This window comes from Ostrinia nubilalis, chromosome 29, assembly GCF_963855985.1.
Source record: "Ostrinia nubilalis chromosome 29, ilOstNubi1.1, whole genome shotgun sequence".
Lineage (NCBI taxonomy): Eukaryota > Metazoa > Arthropoda > Insecta > Lepidoptera > Crambidae > Ostrinia > Ostrinia nubilalis.
In genome coordinates this window covers 2,677,734-2,700,397 of record NC_087116.1, presented here as the reverse complement: position 1 = coordinate 2,700,397, position 22,664 = coordinate 2,677,734, and the positions used below count along the sequence as shown (strand labels likewise).

General features: G+C 38.8%; 1 protein-coding gene across 1 annotated transcript in view; it reads right to left on the bottom strand.

Annotated features, from left to right (window-relative positions):
* Positions 1 to 22,664, bottom strand: part of LOC135085662 (P protein-like) — a 60,272-nt gene that overhangs the window by 36,263 nt on the left and 1,345 nt on the right. The window contains exon 2 of the mRNA XM_063980446.1: positions 22,143 to 22,295. Coding sequence (XP_063836516.1) covers positions 22,143 to 22,288 — 146 coding nt within the window. The 5' untranslated portion in view covers positions 22,289 to 22,295. The remainder of the gene's footprint in view (positions 1 to 22,142; positions 22,296 to 22,664) is intronic.

The following is a 22,664-nucleotide window of genomic DNA, read 5'->3' as shown; positions in this document are numbered from 1 at the left end:
AGGAAAATCACGTAATTATCACTTCAATGTTAATAGCTATCAATCAAGAAACACTTGTTCTAAGCCCCATTTAATAGTAACTAGCGGCCGCCCGCGACTTCGTAGGTAGGTACGCGTGGATCCCGTTTTACCCCCTTCATCTATCTTACGCGGTTTAGAATTTTTCATACAAATGTTGTTTCCCGCTAACTCCCGTTCACGTGGGAATTTTGCAATATCCTGTTGTAACTAAGCTTTAAGTTTACTAAGGTACCTGCATGCCTTTCAAGCGTCTAACTTAAGCGGTTTAGATTTTTATTTTTTTTTATTTTCCCGCTAATTCCCGTTCCCGTGGGAATTTCGGGAATTCCTTTCTTAGTGCACCTCTACGGTACCTAAGCTACGTCCCTTCCAAATTTCAATACAGTGCCTACGTTTAGCCGTTTAGGCTGTGCGTTGCGTAAAAATGAACTAAAAAGATAAAAACAAGACAACGTACGCTGGGTTGCACTATTTTACTTTGACTGTAACAAACTTCAAAAATCTGTCATACTCATTTAACACGAGACATAAGAATAAACTTGCTGTTCCATCATTTAGGTTGCATAAAATAGGTAATTCATTCTTGGGGAAATGTATTACCATATTTAACAAAATACCACACAACCTTGTCGAATTGCCAATAAACAAATTTAAGATACATATAAAAAATACCCTTATGTCCAAAGGGTACTACAAGGTTCGAGACTATATTGATGACAAGGATGCGTGGTCAGTTCAGTCTGCACATATTTGATGTATTTATTTTGACTATTCTTACCGTTAGATACCTAATTCCTGGCAATAAGTGGTGACTGAGTTTGTTCCGGCGTTTTTTCTCAGCACTTGCCATAATGTTTGTCTCGAAGCGCTGGTAGGGCCCAAAAGATAAGGAGACATTAAAGTGCCCCATAAGGGCTACCTTTTCTTTTTTTCAACCGACTTCAAAAAAGGAGGAGGTTCTTAATTCGACCCGTATGTTTTTTAAATTTAATAATAAAAAAAACAACCCCCAAGGGTGGAAAATTGGGGATGAACTTTTTATACGCAATATCTCCGCCGATTATAAACTAATTTGAACGATTATTTTTTTGTTGAATAGGTATTATCAAAAGGATGGTTTCATGCGAATTTGAAGAAAATATTTCACCCCCAAGGGTGGAAAATTGGGGATGAACTTTTTTATACGCAATATCTCCGCCGATTATGAACCAATTTGAACGATTATTTTTTTGTTGAATAGGTATTATTTGTGTTCACTAGGGTGGAGCACGGTTGTATGGGAAAAAAATTTTTTTTAGTTTCGAAGTTCTAATAGGGGGGGATTTGTGCCTTATATAAAAGTATAAATAACTGTAATTTTTTATCCCATTTAATGAATATCTTCTGCCTCCGCAGTGACTTCAAAATTTTAAAATTTTATTTAAAGTTGAAAGTCGCCTAAGGTGAAATATTGCGCTCTATTTATTAGTAAGAAGGTGACAGACAGATAATTTATAGATTAGATATTTACTAAGGTAATATAACAAGAAATACATACAAGAATTAGATAAATTACTTTAATTATTATGCTTGAAAATCCTTTTTTGATCAAAATTTAGGCATCACGTTTTGCGATTCCAACTTGACTTTTATTGCACCTTATTAGTGACTTTCTGGATGCAGTGAGAAATAGAATCTTTGATCGTAATCTTCACAGGTCCCTCAACAGCTTGAGTGAGGTAGAGAAGCCTTAAAACAAAGGTTTGCTCTCACCACCAGATTTGACAATGTGCTGAATTTCTTAGTCAAATAAATATCTCAAAAGCGGCTGTTTGGTTAAGTAAATTAAATAAATATATAAAATAGCATTAAAGTGTATCACTAGTACTTAAAAAATTCTAGGTATTGAAGGGTGACTCGTACTGTGTGACTTTAGTATGCGACGAGCGGCCAGCTCTCTGACATCGTAAGAAGACTGCTATCAGGATACTCGTAATAGCTTTTTCTCCGGGTAACTAGTTCTTTAATCTTTCATAGGGTATCTGGCAGGCCTCTCGAGGCCATAATAATTTTAAACAGATGACGGGTGCCATCTTTGCATGATGGTTTTGTCTTAATCAAAAACCAGGAAGAAGCATAGACTTTAACCACAATAGTAGCCAGAGGTATCAAAATTTCTATTGGATTTTAAGTTTCTACAATACAAACGTAGTATTCGGTACGCTCGTGTGATCTAACGGGCATGTTACAATTCACCAGGAGAAATTATTGCGAGATTTTGTGAGAATACGCCTAATTACCGCCGAAGCAATTTTATGCAAGTTCTGCTGATCAGTACTCAGATAATTGGCCATTTCTGATCACATTTGTCCTTCAATTTGTTCAAATTTATAGATAGGCAGTTTCTCACATGTTTCCAGAGCTTTTCCAGTAGACTATCTGACAAAGACGCGAGTCGCGAAAAGGGCCAGAAAAATTCTCTTTACGCGCTCTCTCACGCCCTTATTAAAATTATAAACCCAAAGCCTGGCTTTTTTGTGTATTTTACATTGAAAATATAGCATATCAGTAAACGATTTGTGATAAAAAATAGTATTTTTATTTAAATATTGCAGAGATATGTGGCGCCTAAGTGAGGTCTAAAACCAACTTTTTTTATAAATTCAGTGTCGATGCGGAGGCAGTTACTCTAAACCGAATTGATTAATATTTTGCATGACTTCATTTAAGCCCCAAAGGCACACAATTTTGACTATTACATTACAGATATCTGAAAAAAAAATTTTCGCTCCACCCTAGTGTTCACGCATTTGAAGTCGGTTTTTTTTTAAAGTTATATTATTTTCTATTGACGTTCATAAGTGCCACTTGTGGTGTAGCAAACGCACCACGATTAAAATGCGATTGGTGGCTTCCTGCTACACCTGGATCAAACCGTAGAAGGCTTGCCGGTAAAAAGGGATCGATGTTCTGTACGAGCAGTACGCAATGACAAAATACTATGCACTCACGTACCTTGAGCAGATCGTTGACAGTTCCACCTCGAGTATGGGCAGCAGCAGTTGGGAATTCCTTCGGTTTCTAGCACATTTGGGCGTGTAGATGATGAGGTAAGTTGAGATCACATAGGAGGGTGACTAGCACACGCGTCGACGGGCCCGTTAGATACGAATAGAAGATGGCGATGTGACCGGTGCGGCCTCCAAAGCGTGACTGCCCTCAAGTTGTCAATAAAAATCCAACTCGAAGGACGGAGCGCATAAGCAGCCTAGTTTGACTGCGTTTTGTCACTACATTGATACTTATGCAGAGACATCGATACCCGCGATTATTATGAAAATTAAACGAAAAGTTACGATGACGGAACATCCCGCCCACCAAAATATCTATGGTATTTTCTGGTTAATAACTAACGCTAAGACTGATAAACGATATATACGATAAACTATTGATAAAACTAAAACTAAGTTTACGAAAAACGATATGATACGAATACGATACGAGACTGAAATTAAGTTAGTCCTCGATTGGCAGAGGGCATAACTTAACCAATGGCCGCTGAATCAAGTTATTGGTTGCAGTTTTAACCATGGCGATTCTAACGATTCCGTCAGCTCCAGCAATGAGCTGCTGTACCCTACCGAGGGTCCAGTGTAACGGCGCTCGATTGTCATCCTTAATGATGACCATCGATCCCACAGCTAATGGTTTTGAATCTTTGGTCCATTTAGCGCGTTGCGTTAAAGAGTTAAGGTATTCGTGTTTCCATCTGGACCAGAAATTCTGATGGAAAGATTGCAACAACTGCCACCGATGAAGCCGATTAATGTTAATGGAAGAAAGATCTTCATCGGGGACCGCTGTTAACGGTTCTAACGTTAAGAAATGACCTGGTGTCAATGCTGACAGATCGCTGGGATCAGCACTTACGGGACACAACGGTCTCGAATTTAAAATGGCTTCGATTTGTACGAAAAGTGTCGTCAGCTCTTCAAAAGTTAAGACTTGATCGCCAACGACCCGATATAAATGACTTTTAGCCGCTTTTATTTGTATCTCCCAAACACCTCCGAAGTGGGGAGCCGAGGGAGGATTGAATTTGAACTCAATCTTCTCCGCTTGTGAAGCATCTTGCATTAACGATGCAAGTTGGTTTCGAGTACCGACGAAGTTGGTTCCACAATCGGCATGCATGACATTGCAACGACCGCGACGTGCTACAAAACGGCGAAGAGCAGCGATGAAACCGTCAGTGGATAGCGTAGACACGACCTCCAAGTGGACCGCCTTAGTCGCGAGGCATATAAACAGACAGAGGTACGCTTTATCGATCTTCGCGCCACGATGAGGACCTAATTTTATGCGGAACGGTCCGCCAAAATCGACACCCACCACAGAGAAAGGCTTCACCTGGTTAACACGGTAAGCCGGAAGGTCGCTCATGAATGGTTGCAATGGCTGTGGATGCAATCGGTAGCAATTTGTGCATTTAGCAAGAATGCGGCGAATTGTCCGTTTTGCAGAAACTACCCAAAATTGCTGTAAGAGCAAAAAATTAGTCGTGTTAACGCCTGGGTGACAATAGCTACGATGAATGAAGTTGATTATTAGATCAGTTAGCGAATGATCTGAGGGTAACAGAGCAGGATGTTTGTGATCATACTCCAGCCCTGAGCGTGATAGTCTACCGCCCACCCTGAGGCAACCAAAATCGTCGATAAACGGATTAAGGCCGGGTAGCAGAGAAAATGGCGAAAATGAGGTTTTCATTTTTCATTTTTGAGGTACTAAACAGTAAAATTAAAGGCTAAGATTTTTATTGGGCATAGTTGAGGATATTTTCTAGGGCTATTAACGGATGGAAACACGATTTGATGAAGTTGACTCGATAGAATAAATTCCCAAAGTTACCTCTATTCGTTTTCTATTTATGGTTTTATTTTTAAAATAAGCGATTTGAGATGCTAAATCTTTTACGAAACTAAAGTTCAGAAATAACTTGAGGGCTTTTAACGGATGAAATTTTTATATTGCGTCTTATTTAGTTACTAAGTTAAAAAATGTGGAAAAAATCGTCCATGACGGCTTGGACAATCTCAATCAGTCGCGCGGTGGCGCTTACGGAGGACGGACGCGTGTCAGTTTTTTGGCCGTGACAGTTCGCGATTTGTCAATATTTTTGACAATGATGACTTTGATGAGTCACAGTATAATAATATCAGTGTTACTGGAGAAAGCTTAAATTTTTGATAATTGAGAATTATCAATTTTGTCTACCTATTGAAATTTAAATCGTTCGCATCCTTTTAAACGAAGACTCTACTCATGATACATAGTACATTCCTCAAATATGAGACAAAACCAATGAAATTACATTTTAATAGTACCTACATACAATCGTCTTACACTCTTTAGAAGAGCACACTGACACAAATAAATAATAAAAAATACTGTCTAAGGTCTGTAGCTAAAGGTCAAAGCTGCAAGATAGAAGAATCTTCTAGCCAAAAAGATGGCAGATACAGCAGATGTCAACGGATTTAAAACTGGAGTTCATATGACTCCTTCTAGACTTGAGTCTCTAGAGCGTCCCTTCCTCCACCATGCGTAAGAATTTTCACAAAAATACTGTCTAAGGTCTGTAGCTAAAGGTCTACGCTGCAAGATGGAAGAATCTTCTAACCAAAAAGATGGCAGATGCAGCAGATGTCAACGGATTTAAAACTGGAGTTGATGTGACTCCTTGTAGACTTGAGTGTCTAGAGCGTCCCTTCCTCCACCATGCGTAAGAATTTTCACAAAAATACTGTCTAAGGTCTGTAGCTAAAGGTCTAAGCCGTAAGATATAAGAATCTTATAGCCAAAAACATGGCAGATGCAGCAGATATCAACGGATTTAAAACTGGAGTTCATGTGTATCCTTGTAGTTTTGAGTCTCTAGGGCAGTGGTTCTTAACCTTTAAGTCACGAGGGACCATTTCACCAAATTTCTGTCTTGTCAGGGACCACCTCATAATCGGTCAAAACCAGTTTGACTGCAAAAATCAGTTAAAAGTGGTTTTGAACAAGGTGTACAAGTGCACATCGTGGACCACTTGGAATGCCTCCAGGGACCACCAGTGGTCCGCGGACCACCGGTTAAGAACCACTGCTCTAGCTAGAGCGTCCCTTCCTCCACCATGAATGTTTCAAAAATACTGTCTAAGGTCTGTAGCTAAAGGTCTAAGCTGCAAGATAGAAGAATCTTCTAGCCAAAAAGATGGCAGATGCAGCAGATGTCATCGGATTTAAAACTTGGAGTTCATGTGACTCCTTCTAGACTTGAGTCTCTAGAGCGTCCCTTCCTCCACTATGCGTAAAAGTTTTCTAAAAATACTGTCTGAGGTCTGTAATAAAAGTCTATTTATTTCTATTTATTAATAAACAAAAAGACTGAACAAAATTGAAGCGTGTACTGATTAATGTAATTAACTACATGCAAAGCTTTGTGAATTGCAACAACTATAATTTATTATCCAAGCTCTAAATAATCGCTACTACGAGTAACTGATCATAAAATGTTTTTCCAATCGCTCAAGCTCCCGAGGATCTACCGATAGGTTGGGTGACGTAATCTTGAAATTATTTTAGCCGGCGCGGAACTTCCGGAAGGTCGGGTGACGCCATGCCTCTTTGAACCGTGTTTACTTTGGCAGTTATATTCTATATTTATTCGATTCTAAAATATATTCCCAAAAATTTTGAAAGTTGTTTTAATTTGTATCACTTGGATATGATTTGTATTAGAAAGTGCTGTGAGTGTGACGCTTGAACGGAAGGAAGTCAACCTAACCTAACCAACTGCGTATTTCTAAACTGCGTATTTCTATACTGTGTAGCCGCGAGAGCTCTTTGGCGCGCTGTCTTCGGCGAAGTATTGCGCGCGCAGATTTTGACAGCGCGAAATACCTACTTTAGCAGAAATACCAAGCCTTAAGTTTTCGAAATGGTTTTGCTAAAGGTTTTTGAGATTTTAGATTAACAATCTCATTTGAAAAGGTTTGAAGTTGTGCGTGTCTAACTAACTGCATTAACGCGTTGTGACGTTCGACGTTGTTTATGAAAATGCTTTCATGTTTATTACAGCGCTTTCGAAGTCGGTTGATAAAACGATTAACAATTTGTTCATCAAATCTGTTAAAACGTTAAAGTTGTCGCTTTCATTTACATTTCCCGTCACTAATGCCACTGACTTGCGAGATTCAGCTTGTACAAGATCCTCGTCCTGCTTTGATAAAGCCAGAGAATGAGAAGGCCATGACTCTTTCTCCTGTGACAGCCAACACGGTCCCGCCCACCATAAGGAATTATTTAAAATTTCATTAGGAAGAAGTCCGCGAGAACAGATGTCAGCTGGATTGTCTCCAGAAGAAACGTGGTGCCAACATTCAGAAGGTGCGATTTCTTGTATGTGACTTACACGATTTGCTACAAAAGTGGTCCATCGAGAAGAATGGGAACGAAGCCAGGACAAAACGATCGTAGCATCTGACCACAAGAAAACTGAATTGATGGGAATGTCAGAAAGGTAAGTGTCACGAACATATTTGTATAGGTCAGCTAATAAAACTGCAGCGCAAAGCTCCAATCGAGGCAATGGAATACGTTTCAGAGGAACTACTCGAGCTTTAGAGCAAACAAAAAAAACTTTAACGTTACCAGTCTCATCAACTGTGCGTAAGTAAATGACAGCGCCATAAGCGATCTCGGAACTGTCACAGAAGCCATGCAGTTCATACGATTTTGAATTCGAACAGGTAAGTTTGCGTGGTATACGAAGACGAGTAAGATTCGGAAGTTGATCGGAATAAGAAGTCCATGAACGGACGACTTCGATAGGTGGCGTTTCGTCCCAATCTACACCGAGAATCCAAAGTTTTTGGATCAAGCATTTAGCTTGGATTGTGATTGGTGAAAGAAAGCCGAGGGGATCAAAAATCCGAGCGAGTTCGCTTAGAATAGAACGTTTTGTGCACGGTTTAATTTCAGGTTTTAACGTAAATGCGCCTATTACCGCCAGTTTAAGCTGTCTTCGGATAAACGTTAGAAAATTAGATATATGACGTGGTGATAGAAAAGACACTTTAATTTATTTATAACAATGATGAAGTAATCTTTGAATTCAAGTAGTAACAATGAGTGTACAATCACACAATAATTAATAAATAGCAATTTAATCTGAAAAAGCAGTTGTTTCTATTACCGACCTATAGACGAGGTATGTTTCTATTAACGTTTTTTCTGTTTCTATTACCGACCGCTAAGAATATTGCTCTTCAATTGGGTATATTCCAAGAGGCACGGGTTCGATTCCCACTCAGAGGCTCGGGAACTACTTGACTTTTTCAAGTTAAATTTGTTTTGCTTTTAGTTTTAGTTATTTTTTTTTTTTAATTATTAAAAGAGAAAAGGCACGCTTCTCGAAAATAAATAAATAATCAAGCAGAAATAGTAAAATAATAAATTCCTCTATTATACTTGATTACGCGGTACCCGGTGTTCTAGTGAGTAGCGGGGGTCATTATTTAAACTGTATTTGAGTTTTAATAAAATTTAATTTTCATTTAATATTTTATTTCTATTTTTAATTTGACTAGGTATATAATTTTTAATTAGTTTTTGATTGATTTTAATTGTGTGTAATTGTGTATTTTAATTTAAACTATGGACAATTGGACACTGTCTGTATAATTATTTTAAATTATTTTTTTATTATTCAAAAGATCCTAAAAAGTTACATAGTAGTTGTGATAACGCATGATTGGTTTGGTGTCATGCCATAAATGTTAGTTATATACAAAATAAAGGCTTATAAGTAAAGTACTCGTATTCAAAAAAACTGTTTCTGCATGTGTGTCCAAATCTATAATAAACTTCCTCAAGATATTAAAGAACTGTCCTTTAATCAGTTTAAGACCACATTGCAAAAGTGGCTTGTCGCGCGATTATTCTACTCTCTCCAAGAATTTTTAAGCTATAGGGAATAATCAGCAAAAAGTAATACCGTAATAATTATATGTAATATCAATATTTCTTCGATATATTTGCATGCTATTGTTGATGGCTGGATAGGTGATCATATTTTGTTATTTTCGACCTTCTGTACACCCTATTCAAAGACAAATAAATATTTCTATTTCTATTTCTAAGTCTTCGCAGGTGGCGTTATAGTTATGAGGCGGTAATAGAATTAAGTATGAATATTACTTTATTCTATTAGCGACCGTAAAAAAAACCAGTAACCAGCTAAAATATCTACTTTAATGAAGACGTGATCAGTGAAGTGTCATTTTTATTAGGTTTTATTTTATATCAAATAGGTACTAATTAGAATTTAACAGGTTTTTATAAAATCTATTGTCATACATTATTAGAGATATTCTTTAATGTTCATTGCAGTTTTAATGCCAAACCTATGACAGTTAACATATGGCGTTAATTGATTTAATTATGTGAAATATTCTTATGAATCGATAAAGATAACAAAATGGAGGTTAAATGCGTAATTAAAGATATAAATACCAAAATAAAAAACGTTATCAAAATTCTAACAACGCCATGGGTCGTTATTAGGAACCAAATTATTAAAAGTGTTTCTATTACCGCCCTTATTTAAAATTGTATTTAAGCGACAAAAATACAGCGAGAGGGCTATATTGAAGTTTTATTAAGGAAACTAAAGTACGAATTAATATTGTTATGCAAAAACGTGTTGGTATACTCATTTTAAATGTGTTAAAATCGCTAATTAATAACAAGGTGCACCTTAAGTAGCTGGGAGCGCGTCAGTATGAAAAGTGCGCCCGTTGCAGGCGCGTCCCATTTAATGTCAAATAACTCCGTTTACTGGTTATTTACGAACACAAACTTTAATCGTTGTGATAGTCAATAAACATATCTAGATATTTTTTAGGTAACGTGTTTTCTGGAACCTGTTATTATGTCTTTCATGAAAGAAAGAAAAATAGGGCGGTAATAGACTACAAATTTTGGGGGGTCGTTAATAGGCGCACTTACGTTACTGAGAAAAGAAAAGAATCGGATGAAGGGTCCCATTTAAGGCCGAGAACCTTCAACGGCGAGGGTTCCGCTTGGTCAAGAGATACTGAACCTTGTAGGTGTAGTTCAATGGGCAAATCAGACAAGAGCTGCGGTTCGTTGCTAACCCACTTCCGCAATTCAAAACGACCCAAGTTAAAAAGTTTGATAAGTTGCGTCTTTGCTTCTTGAGCAACGTCAAAGCTGTCAAATCCGCAAACCACATCGTCGACATACACGTGCGATTTAACGATTTGTTTCGCCAGAGGATATGCATCTCCTTCATCATCAGCAAGCTGTCGCAAAGTACGGCAAGCGAGATAAGGAGATGAAGCGACACCGTAAGTAACCGTATTCAAACGATACTCTCGAAGCACGTCGCTGGGCGACGGTCTCCAGAGAATACGTTGATACTCTCGGTGATCAGGCGAAACTAAAATCTGCCGATACATTTGGCGAACATCAGCCATGACGACGATTTGATGTTGTCGAAAGTTTAAAAGAATTTTAAAAATGTCGGGTTGTAACTTTGGACCGATGAATTGCGTGTCATTAAAAGAACGAGCGTTTAAGTCTTTTGCAGACCCATCGAACACAACGCGAAGACGTGTCGTTGTGGAGTCAGGACGTAAGACACAGTGATGTGGGATGTAATATTTACCCCTGCCCATTTGATCGAGTGGCACTAGTGACATGTGATTGGACTCGATATAGTCTGACATGAATTCGCGATATTGAGTGTATAATTCATTGTCACGAGATAGTCGTTTTTCAATCGCATGAAACCGTCGTAACGCCACCTCGCGAGAACCTTGAAACATAGGATCAGAATCATCCTTGAACGGATATTTAACGATATATCTACCGGAAGTGTCACGCTCGTGCTCGGTGACAAACTTATTTTCGCATAACTGTTCTTCCGGTGTCAATGAAGTTGCTTTAGGTACGTTATCTAGTTCCCAAAACCGTTTCACTAACGAGTTTAACTCGTGATCGATACCGAATGATAACGTATGTGTGAGTAATGCCGTGCTAGTATTTAAAAACGTTTTACCAAGGAGAAGCCAACCGAAAATCGAATTAAAAGCCGTAGGTTGATTTTGACTTCCCTTGATTTGCTGTCCTAACAGCGATTCGGCAAAAACATCAGCAGAAAACAATATATCAATCGGTCCGGGAATATCGAAACTAGGATCCGCTAAAGTAATCGATTTAATGTGCGACCATCGAGATGTATTTAATTGAGCTATAGGTTGATCGCTACATATTTTAGAAATTACATGCATGTTCAATGTGTAAACAATTTTATTGTTTGTGCCTACGCAACAAGTGACGTCACCGTTAATAGGTGCACAAGCATCTCCGAGTCCGCTAACACTAACTGAAGTTTGAGTAGGTACCAATTGCAAACGCTTAACAGCCGATTCCGTTATGAAGTTACTTTGGCTTCCCGTGTCAAAAAGTGCACGAAAAGATTGCAAGTCGCCGTGAGCGTCCTTCACCTGCACAATAGCGGTGGCAAGTAGAACAGTAGACTTCGACTGCGATCTTGTGAATAAAGATGATGACACACTGGGCGCATCGGACTTATCGCGGTGAAGCAATGTGTGATGTTTGCGTTTACAAAACCGGCAAGTAAAGAAAGAATTACAATTTTTAATTTGATGAGATGACTTTAAGCAATTATAGCACCACTTCTTTTCTTCAGCTATTTTTATACGTTCATCGATAGATTTCTTACGAAACTCGGAACACGATGAGATTGAATGTGTATCATTGCAATATGAACACTTCTGAATGGGTTTAACGTTATCACTCGAAGTTGCAGGCCGGTTATCGTTCGCAGCCACTAAGGTGTGCGACACACTAGGGCGTTTTATTGAATTTTGAATAGGCTTCGATTTCGATGGCTCTAAAAATGTGTATCACGTATTAAAGCTTCACATTTAGTTTGCAAGAATAGTTTCAACTGGTCATACGTTGGAAACTCGATATCACAATACTTCTCTTCAAAGCTACGACGCATGGTTGTATCTAATTTCGATAATAAATGATAGACCAAAACAAAGTTCCAATTTTGAACCGGTAAGTTAATAGTTTTCAAAATACTTAAGTTTTCGTCTACTATGTCAAGTGATTTACGAAATTCCCTTGCATCTTTAGATTTAAACTCAATATTAAGGATTTCGCGCCAACAAGTAAAAGCAAGATCGCGTTTATTTTTATACCTGCCGCATAAGGCTTGGTACGCATCATTATAATGCTCGTGAGTTAATGGGAATGCTTTAACTATGGACAATGCGTCGCCGCTAAGAGATGATACCAAATAGTGAAACCTTTCCGTGTCGGTGAGTGAGGATGAATTGTGAATTAAAGCGTTAAATGTATCAAAGTACTCCGGCCATTGTTTGATGTTACCAGAAAAAGTAGGAAGCGTTATTTTTGGCAACCGAATATTAAACGATGACGAGACGTTTTTCGATTGCTTTAATTCAGCATCCTCACTCCGAGTTAAAGTACGATAAATAGATTCGATTTTGTAATAAGTGTCATCAAATTGCTCCTGCATACAAGAATCCAGGTCGTCCGTATCATCCAAAAGTTCTAATATGTTGAAGTGTGCGTCTTCAAATGTTTCTGCTATTTGTTTAATGTCTTGGTGATAAGAAAAGAACAAATCGCTCTGAGAAGGGTCACTTGTCGCTAATTGACCAATTTCCAAAGCTTTGTTCAATCGTTTAATAGAAATTGTTCGCTTTCGGCGCAAAGACGGTAAATCTTGCATAGAATATTCATGTTCGATTGATTTAGATTTAGATTTTCTTAACGTTTTTCGCGTCGAACGTTTGCTTAAAAGTGACATTTTAGTTTATAAATACTAAATGTAAAAGTGTAAAATGAAATATGAAGTTAATAAAAAATATTAATTTTACTCAGTGTGTTACCACCCTAACGCTCGACTAGACAAAAAACGTGCGGCCGCTGTGGAATGCAGCTGCGAGTTGAATTGATGATGCACACACGCATACAGGTTACGCACAATAATGATAACAAGTGGCCGATATTTAAATGATACGTTACGCTAAACGTTACAGGTACGATTACAAGATACAAAATGACGACTGTAATTATTACAAGTTTGCGTATTCAAAATACGCAATATAAAATTGTTTACGTTAATTTGAACTGAATTACGATAAAATATTTTACTTTTAAAGTGTTGTTCGTAGTTGCTTGGCGCTGGATCGGTGCGATAAGTACGAGAGATCACCGGTGGGCGCGGAACAATGCAACTACCCGAAAGTAAAAATAAAAATGTAGGAATGTAGTTTCGATATTTAAACGATATTACAATATGTTTTAGATATTGTACGATAAATAAAACGATTACAACAAATGTACTAGATGAATGTGGATGAAAGTAGTGTCTATAAATAGAATTAATGTAAGCCGATGAATAAATTAAGCACCGATTAATGATGAAAGATTGCTTAATTTGATCCTACAATAATTCAAGACAGTACTTAACGATGTTTAACGATAGGAATTCGGATAAATACGATATTACTAATGTGACCCGCAAGCACTGATACCGCACGATGTTGGATTAAGTAAATACTGATTAAATAGATTAACTCTGCAACCAATAACCGATGAATGAAATGAATAGATTTTACTAATTGCCGAGTATTTTAACCAGAAATACCACGATATTCGGAACGCGATACAGTACAATTTACAGGTGCTAGGTGGAAACTGTCCCGGGTTTCGGCACCAAAAAGGATGTAGCAAACGCACCACGATTAAAATGCGATTGGTGGCTTCCTGCTACACCTGGATCAAACCGTAGAAGGCTTGCCGGTAAAAAGGGATCGATGTTCTGTACGAGCAGTACGCAATGACAAAATACTATGCACTCACGTACCTTGAGCAGATCGTTGACAGTTCCACCTCGAGTATGGGCAGCAGCAGTTGGGAATTCCTTCGGTTTCTAGCACATTTGGGCGTGTAGATGATGAGGTAAGTTGAGATCACATAGGAGGGTGACTAGCACACGCGTCGACGGGCCCGTTAGATACGAATAGAAGATGGCGATGTGACCGGTGCGGCCTCCAAAGCGTGACTGCCCTCAAGTTGTCAATAAAAATCCAACTCGAAGGACGGAGCGCATAAGCAGCCTAGTTTGACTGCGTTTTGTCACTACATTGATACTTATGCAGAGACATCGATACCCGCGATTATTATGAAAATTAAACGAAAAGTTACGATGACGGAACATGTGGTCTAAACTGAATAAATATTTTTGATATTGATTTTGATTTTGTCAAACTCCATACAAAAAGCACCGGTTATTGTTATTGTCACGGTTAAAATAAGGTGGTGTAACTCAGCCTTAGTGTTCACAAATAAATGCAGTCGGAGGCATCAATGACTAATTCTTTAGTTAGTGATGTGTTTGATGCGTAAGAAATGAAATCCTTGGCATCTGTCAATAGTGATAGGATAGTGTCAGATGACAAGTAACTCGTTGTTTCCAAGATTAACGTTATCGAACGAGATATTACAGAATGATAATCACCAGCTGCTTTAAGGTCATAGCAGACTTATCAACTCGGAAAGGGATCAACACCGTATCGCCTTTCGCGCGCTGTCTACCGCGAGGTGAGGTGTTTAACGCCAGTATTCAGAAACATTACTATGAGGTCTCACATTGCGCGTGAACGCACAGGGTGACATACGAACCAATCACAGAGCTCTATTCAACGCTGTGCGGTCGATTTGCTGCTTCATCGTTTGTGAATAGGTAGGGGTGTTAAGTTACGATGCGGATAAGTGCACGTTTGAGTATAAAGTTTCTTACTAAGAATACTGACCGCCTCGAGTTGATACGGTTACGATCCCTTTCCGGGTTGATAAGTGTGCTACGTCTCTTAAACGTATTTTCACAATAAATTCATATTTCAAACTAACTGGCTATATCACGATCGTTACTTTTTTTTGCACTGTCAAAAAAATAAACTATCACTCGCATGACCTCCTTTCAAAACCGGGATTTAAACTATCCTATGTTTAAAAGGTAGCAGGAAGGCGCTGGATGCAGGCCGCTACCAACCGTGCGATGTGGAAGTCATTGGGGGAGGCCTATGTTCAGCAGTGGACGTCCTGTGGCTGAAATCATGATGATGATGATGATGCTTAAAACTACTAAACGGATTTTGATGAAAAAGTGTCAAACTGAATTACTACACGTGTTGACGAGTTCCCAAACTGTGCTAGTCATTAAAATAAATATAGGGTGTCCCGTAATGTAACGTCAAGCCGGAACTGGGTGTTGAGGCAAGTTGTGCTGGTTATCAGAAAAATATAAAAAAAAATCTATGTGGCATATTTTCAAAATAATGGGCATTTAAAAAAAAACAAAAATTTCTACTCCAGGTGACGGCCTTTTTACTCGTGTTGCCACAAATCTTCACTTTTTCCAAATTTTTTTTTTGTTATGTAACCCTGAATAATGCTTCTCTAAATTGTTATCAAAATTACAAAACCAGCTGCTCCAGCTTGGATAAAAAAAATACATTATTCCCAAAAAAAATTTCAAAATAAAAATTTTGTCTAGTTTAAACTGACTGTACTGAAAAAAAAAGTACTACGCAAGTGTGGCATGTGACGTCATAATTTGGCGCATTTAGTAAGGATTCCAAAATGGTATAACACTTGGTAAATTCTTGCTGTAATGAGGATCAGTACTGTTGTAGAAAATTCAATAAAACTAGTATCTACGTTAATCTTTAAGACATAAGAAAGATATATCTTTTTGAATTATCCAAATCGGACCATTACTTACGAAGATATTAAGTAATAAACATAGGCCGTTTTTGCCGCTAAAAGTCAACGTACGCAAGGCCGCGTGACGTCATTATATCCGAATCGAGCGCAGCCGGCGTACTAATGGGATGGAAAATATTTTTTTCCGGCTAAACTATCAGCTTTAGAAAAAAACTTTTAATAACATTTATTCTTCAAAATAAAGTAACCTATCGACCAGTAATTTTTAAAAATAAAAATTGTGAAAAATAAGTATTGCTATGTCCAAAAACCACGTTTTCATAGGATTCGATGCAATGCGGAGACGCGGTTGGGGTGAGTGTAACTTAATGATTGTTTGTATTGAACATAATAATACATAATATGATGCTAATACCCAGCTTATAACCTGGGGGGAGGGGCAAGCCTTACCCAGCTTCTGGCCTTGGTGGGAGGGGGGAGAGGCAAGTCATACCCAGTTTCTGGCCTGGGGGGGGGGGGGGGTCAGTCATAACCAGTTTCTAGGGCTGGGGGGAGGGGCTAGCCTTACCCAGCTTATGGCCTGGGGGAGGGGGGGGGGGGTCAAGTCATACCCAGTTTCGGGCCGGGGGGGGGGGAGGGGGGGGGGGGGGTAAATCATACCCAACTTCTGGCCGAGGGGGAAGTCATGCCCAGCTTATGACCTGGGGAGAGGAGAGGGGCGGGGTAGTCATACCCAGCTTCTAGGCTAAGATTAAATAGATTTCCAGCACGGAGCGGCTGTCCTTTCCTGCAGCAGCTGGCCCGCCCATGGGAACGGCGAATAGATAGGTAGGTGCGTAGGTTTAACTCAGAAAAACTAAATAACAGGTAGGTATTACTATTAAGTGTACATCGAAATGATTTTCATAGCAATGTCTTATTGTTAGAAGTTATACCTTATTGTTAGAAGTAAATAAATTAATACTTATACATTTTTATATTTTACTTGGAAGAAGATATGACTCTAACAACACTTATGTACACTTTATTTGAATAAATCGCCAAATATACCACCGCGGAGACCCCAATCGCGTCTCTGCGTGCCATTGAATCGTATGAGCGTATGGATTTTTTGCGTTATTTTTCACAATTTCCATTTTTAAAAATTACCTATCGATAGCTTACTTTATTCTGATGAATAAATGTTATTACAAGTTTTTCTCTAAAACTGATAATTTGGCTAGAAAAATATATTTTCTATCCACGCAGTACGCCGGCAGCGTTCGGATCGGATATAATGACGTCATCGTCCCCGCGCCGGGCGGTCAGTGAACTTTTTTAGTAATTTGGCCATAACTTCGTCAATTTTTGTCGTAGAACAAAAATTTTTGCACTGTGTATTAAGGATTTCTTAGCCCTATAAATCTGCATTCACAGCTAAAAATCGAAATGATCCTCATTGTCGACAATTTTTGGTTTTTTGGAAATAATCCCGTTTTTAACTTTATCTACCTTGGTTAAAAATTATTATTCTAATGTGCCCAAAATTCAAGTTTCTGTGACTGACTACCGTACAGTCAGTCACAGAAACTTTTGTCACCATAACAGTAATTAGTAGTTGACATACTGTGACAAAAGTCACCCGTGCGTGCGCGCCGTTACTACCTGCTCTGCCTGCACTTGTACTTGGTAACAGGGATAATAAGGATATGAAGTTTCGGTTATGAATACGGTTACGGATATTACAATAATATTATACCGGTTTCGGTTACGGTCACGGATATGAAATCATTTCAGATTATCCGAAAGTTTCGGATAATTTCGGTTACGGAATTATTAGAATTTCAAAAATGTAGGTATAATTCAAATAGCAAGATGCTGCGTGACCCACATAGCTATTTTATGTACCAACTAAGAGGACCCCTATGTATGATAAGGTTAAACAGGCTGGCATATTAGATGGTGCCAGGGAATGCCAGACAAGTTGGTAACAAATATTAAGATTTAAGGTACAATTCCAAGATGGGCCGCAGACCGCAAACTGCAAAACTCTATGAAATCGGCAGCGCGGCATTGCTGCTGCGGCGTGTATACTGCAGATTTCATAGAGTTTTGCAGTTTGGAATAATTGTACCCTTAGACTCCGCCTTTATCCGAAACTATCCGTAACTTTTGAATCAGTTTCGGTTACGGTTATGGATATTTTTTTATTTCGGATATCCGATAGTTTCGGTTACGGTTACGGATATCCATAACATCCCTGCTTGGTAAGATGGCCCTCTCCGTTTCGCTCATACCTTTTAAAATGGTAGCGCATTTTCTTACATAACTTTTCAATTCCTATCATTGGAGGTCCGAAAATATTTCTCATACAATTTGATACCATAATGATCATTCTTCATAAAAAATTTAAAACCTACATATTTAAAAACATAATCATTGATATTCATAATATCACTAATCATACGCTTAGTTTTTACTAATATTTGTTTTCATATATTTTTCTATACTAATGATCGAAACTCATAATCATTCGAATAAATAACTATAATATTCATAAATGTGATGTATCCTAATATTTGTTTTCATAAATTTATTACTAATAAGTGTATTTATCCATATTATTGAAAATCATGATGTCTATATTCGTATTAAATCGTATTTTAACATTAAATTAATTTGAAATGGTCCAAAACAGGCAATATTTTGTGCCACAAAACTAACGTGATAGAAACGAATCGCTGCAAAACCGACTCCACGTAGTCTTGTCTGCCCTACCCCTAGAGTGTAATTTAAAAGCCGGAGGCGCGGAGGGAGGGCAGCCCTCGCCCGCTGTAACGAGGCTCAGGCGCCCGGGTGAGCTGGAGCGGCTGAGGCTGGTCGCCGAGGCGCCGAAGGCGCCGATGGCGATCCAAAAAGCCGAAGCTGCGGAAGCTAGCGTGGGTGCCTGAGCCTCGTTACGCAAGGGCGGAAGGGCTGCACATCCCGCAGCGCCGGAGACGAGGAGATACCAATGCATGGTGCATGCTTGCTTTCATGCTGCATGCTTGCTTTCATGCTGCATGCTCTGCATGCTTATCTACTCTAAGTATTAAATTATATATGATTTTTTTAAAGATACGAGTATGTCTGTTATAAAGTAAATTATTCTGAACAACAACATTATGAGTTGAAGTATGTTCTTAGTAACAACATTATTAATTAAAACAATATGATCAATGAATGTTATGAAGAAAAAAGATCTGAAAATAAAAATTATGTATTTTAAATGGTTCTTGGTAGTAACAGTATTGATAAAAAAATTATGATTACTAACTGTTATGAGCTCCGATGGTAGTAATAAAAATGTATGAATAAAAAAAGTATGAAAAATAAAATTATGAAGAGAGATTATTATGAACACAAATCGGTAGTAAGACAAAGAATAGGATTTAGAATTTAATGTGAGCCAATATAGAACCTTAAAATGGCTTCTCCACCTCATTTAAGCCAGAAACTTGAATTTTGGGCACATTAGAATAATAATTTTTAACCAAGATAGATAAAGTTAAAAACGGGATTATTTCCAAAAAACCAAAAATTGTCGACAATTACAGCAAGAATTTACCAAGTGTTATACCATTTTGGAATCCTTACTAAATGCGCCAAATTATGACGTCACTTGCCACACTCGCGTAGTACAATTTTTTTTCAGTACAGTCAGTTTAAACTAGGCAAAATTTTTATTTTGAAAAATTTTTTGGGAATAATGTATTTTTTTCATCCAAGTTGGAGCAGCTGGTTTTGTAATTTTGATAACAATTTAGAGAAGCATTATTCAGGGTTACATAACAAAAAAAAAATTTGGAAAAAGTGAAGATTTGTGGCAACACGAGTAAAAAGACCGTCACCTGGAGTTAAAATTTTTGATTTTTTTTAAATGCCCATTATTTTGAAAATATGCCACATAGATTTTTTTTATATTTTTCTGATAACCAGCATAACTTGCCTCAACACCCAGTTCCGGCTTGACGTTACATTACGGGACACCCTGTATATTAAAAAGTTGCTAAACATTGGACCCATAAAAGTCGCTAATTCTATTTTTAACCGAAATTAGAAAACATTTTGGCACACTCAAATGAGTCAATTTTTGTGTTGATAAACTTCTAACTGGAAAAAACCGGAATTGTCTATGACCTCGCTGCGACCTTGAACTGTGCTAAATAGACGTACAGACAGGTCGAAAAGTGTTATGTATAATGAGACGTTTTAGCGCTCATCAGTTGGCACCGTGCCGTGCCGTATGGTGACGGCAGAGTAGAATACATTTGTCACCAACCCCTACTCTTCCCGCGGATGTAGTATGAGGCGACTTAGGCACTACACATCAAACAGAAAACGGGCAGCAGCGCTCTCTGAAAAACATCAATATTTTAAACTGCGATCTCCAACCCGCCTGCAAAGCGTGCGCGTGGGGATCATGGCAAAACCCTCCACTATAGTGGAGGAGGCTCATAGTTCAGCAGTGGACTGTAAAGGGCTGTTGATGATGATGATGAGTTGACGCCACTGTAGATTATAGTCACTACTATAGATCGTTCCATCCACGAAGACGCGCCACACCAATTTTTTTTTTATCTACAACGTGAAGCTCTTGGCCTGTATCTCACCTGATGGTAAGTGACGATCAGGCCGAAGGTGGAAGCGAGCTTCACCCGGAATCCTCAACCACAGAGGAACTGGCTATCTTACCTCTAACTGCCGGAACACAATAATGCTGTTAACATTGTTGTTATGGCGACAGACTTAGGTAACATGGTGGTAGCTAGCCAGGCGGACTTAGAACAAGCCCTACCACCAACCAAACCGAACAGAAAAATCTGCCCCCACTGGGAATCGAACCCGGGACCTCTGCGTCTGAAGCAGGTGGTCTTGCCACTAGACCACAGAGGCGGTTTGGGACGAGGGAAGCGTGGGCGTCATAATGTAAACAGCTTACATTGCTTGCATAGTACTTAAGATTATTCGAACTCATCGTTTGCGTACCTATTCGACAAAATTTGATACTCAACCTTCGAATTAAACGAAAACCTGACAATTTTGATTCTCAAAATAAGTTTCGTGCAACTATTTCTCATACTAAGTTCACTTTACGACACGTTCACAAGGGCGCTGTTGTAGTTTTCGTACTAAATCTTTTGCTGGCTTTTCGAATACGCAAACGATTCGAATTCGAAAGTTTTTTGTGCTAGCCGTACTGGTCGTGCGACCTATGACAGTTGGCGCGACCTGTCATTGGTCTATGATCCCGCCGGTGATGGCGATCTGCACGCGTTGGCGTGGTTGAAGCTTAACACTTTTGTACACCATTGTACACGTCAGCACAAACTAATTGAACACTGTGGCACCTCTAAACACTTATTAATAGGTGAGAATTTAGAACAAAATGAACAATATAATGTGTCACCGACTGTACTTTTCTCATGCGTGTATATTAATATTAATGTAATTAATGCGAAATACTCCAAAAATACACGCGAAATTGTTATAATACATATCACAGGAAACATTATATTTCAAGGATATTTTTTACAGATTTTCTCCATGGTCCAGTGGTTAGAGTTGGGTTTTTTTGATTAGGAGGTCCTTGGTTCGATTTCAAAACGGTACAAAAAATAACTTAGTATTTACCAAATTATACATTTCAATTCAAAATACACATGAAAATCCTTATGAAAAAAGGATATAGTAAATTATTATTTATGACAAGAGTGCGCGAACTTTACTAATCTGGATCAACTTGACCTTCACTGGTTGGGTTATTGGCGGTCAAGCTGTAGATCCTGGCTACACAGGAGTTGCAGCGATGGGAACGAGAGGTGGGAATAGTCCCGTTTTACTATAGTCTATCGAAAAGCGGCCTGACACCCTCCTGTCAATGTCAGATCTAGACATTGAACTGCTGGTGTGGTGAGCCACCGCTGAAAACCAGTTTCGGGACACGCGTGCACGCCATGTCTCTAAATGGCGCCCCTTTTTGGCACAAAAATACCATAACTAAATACGTATCATCTAGGTTTTGTTCCCCAGTCGATGAAGCACATGATGTGCCTTGAGTGCCCAAGCAACTGCACGCAGGAGGATTTAATGAATGCTGCTGACAACGCCACTCTTGTAGCGGAGTTTTGGGCTGACACTGTGTAGGTTTGTTGTCGACACGATAAGAAGAAGAAGACCTAGTTTTTTCATCTTGGTTCATTTGTATTTTCGTGTCAAATAAAGATTTTCTATCCTTTAAAAGAAACACTAGTACTCACCACTGGCATTCGATGGCTGAAATATCAGCTTCACAGCTGGTGCTGAGGCCGTTCCTCTTGAAGAAATGGCTGCATCGGTCGCAGTCCTCCTGGCTGGATTCAATGAAGGATATCGTTGAGGAGTTCAGGTCCCTCCCGTCTTCCATCGCTGGGCTGGAAAGTGAAGAAGAAATTAAAAATTCGAATTTATCGTCAGCTAGGAACTGGAATGAGGGTTTTCGCGAATGAAAGATCCGCTAGATGGCGGGACGTGGATGTGGGGTCTGACTGCTGCGTGATTGGTGGATTTTGACATATCTGTCAATGTCATGTCAAAAATAACCAATCATGCAGCATTTGGACCTCGCGTCTACGTATTGCCACCTGGCGGATTTTTCATTCGCGAAAACCCTCATTAGCAGCCTGCTGCTCTTTTCCGAAGACTATCATCCGGGCCTTTTCAAGGCGAGAGTGGATAGGCACCTCTACAGGGCAGATATTATTATGTACCATCCTAGACTGCATCCTACTTAACACCAGGTG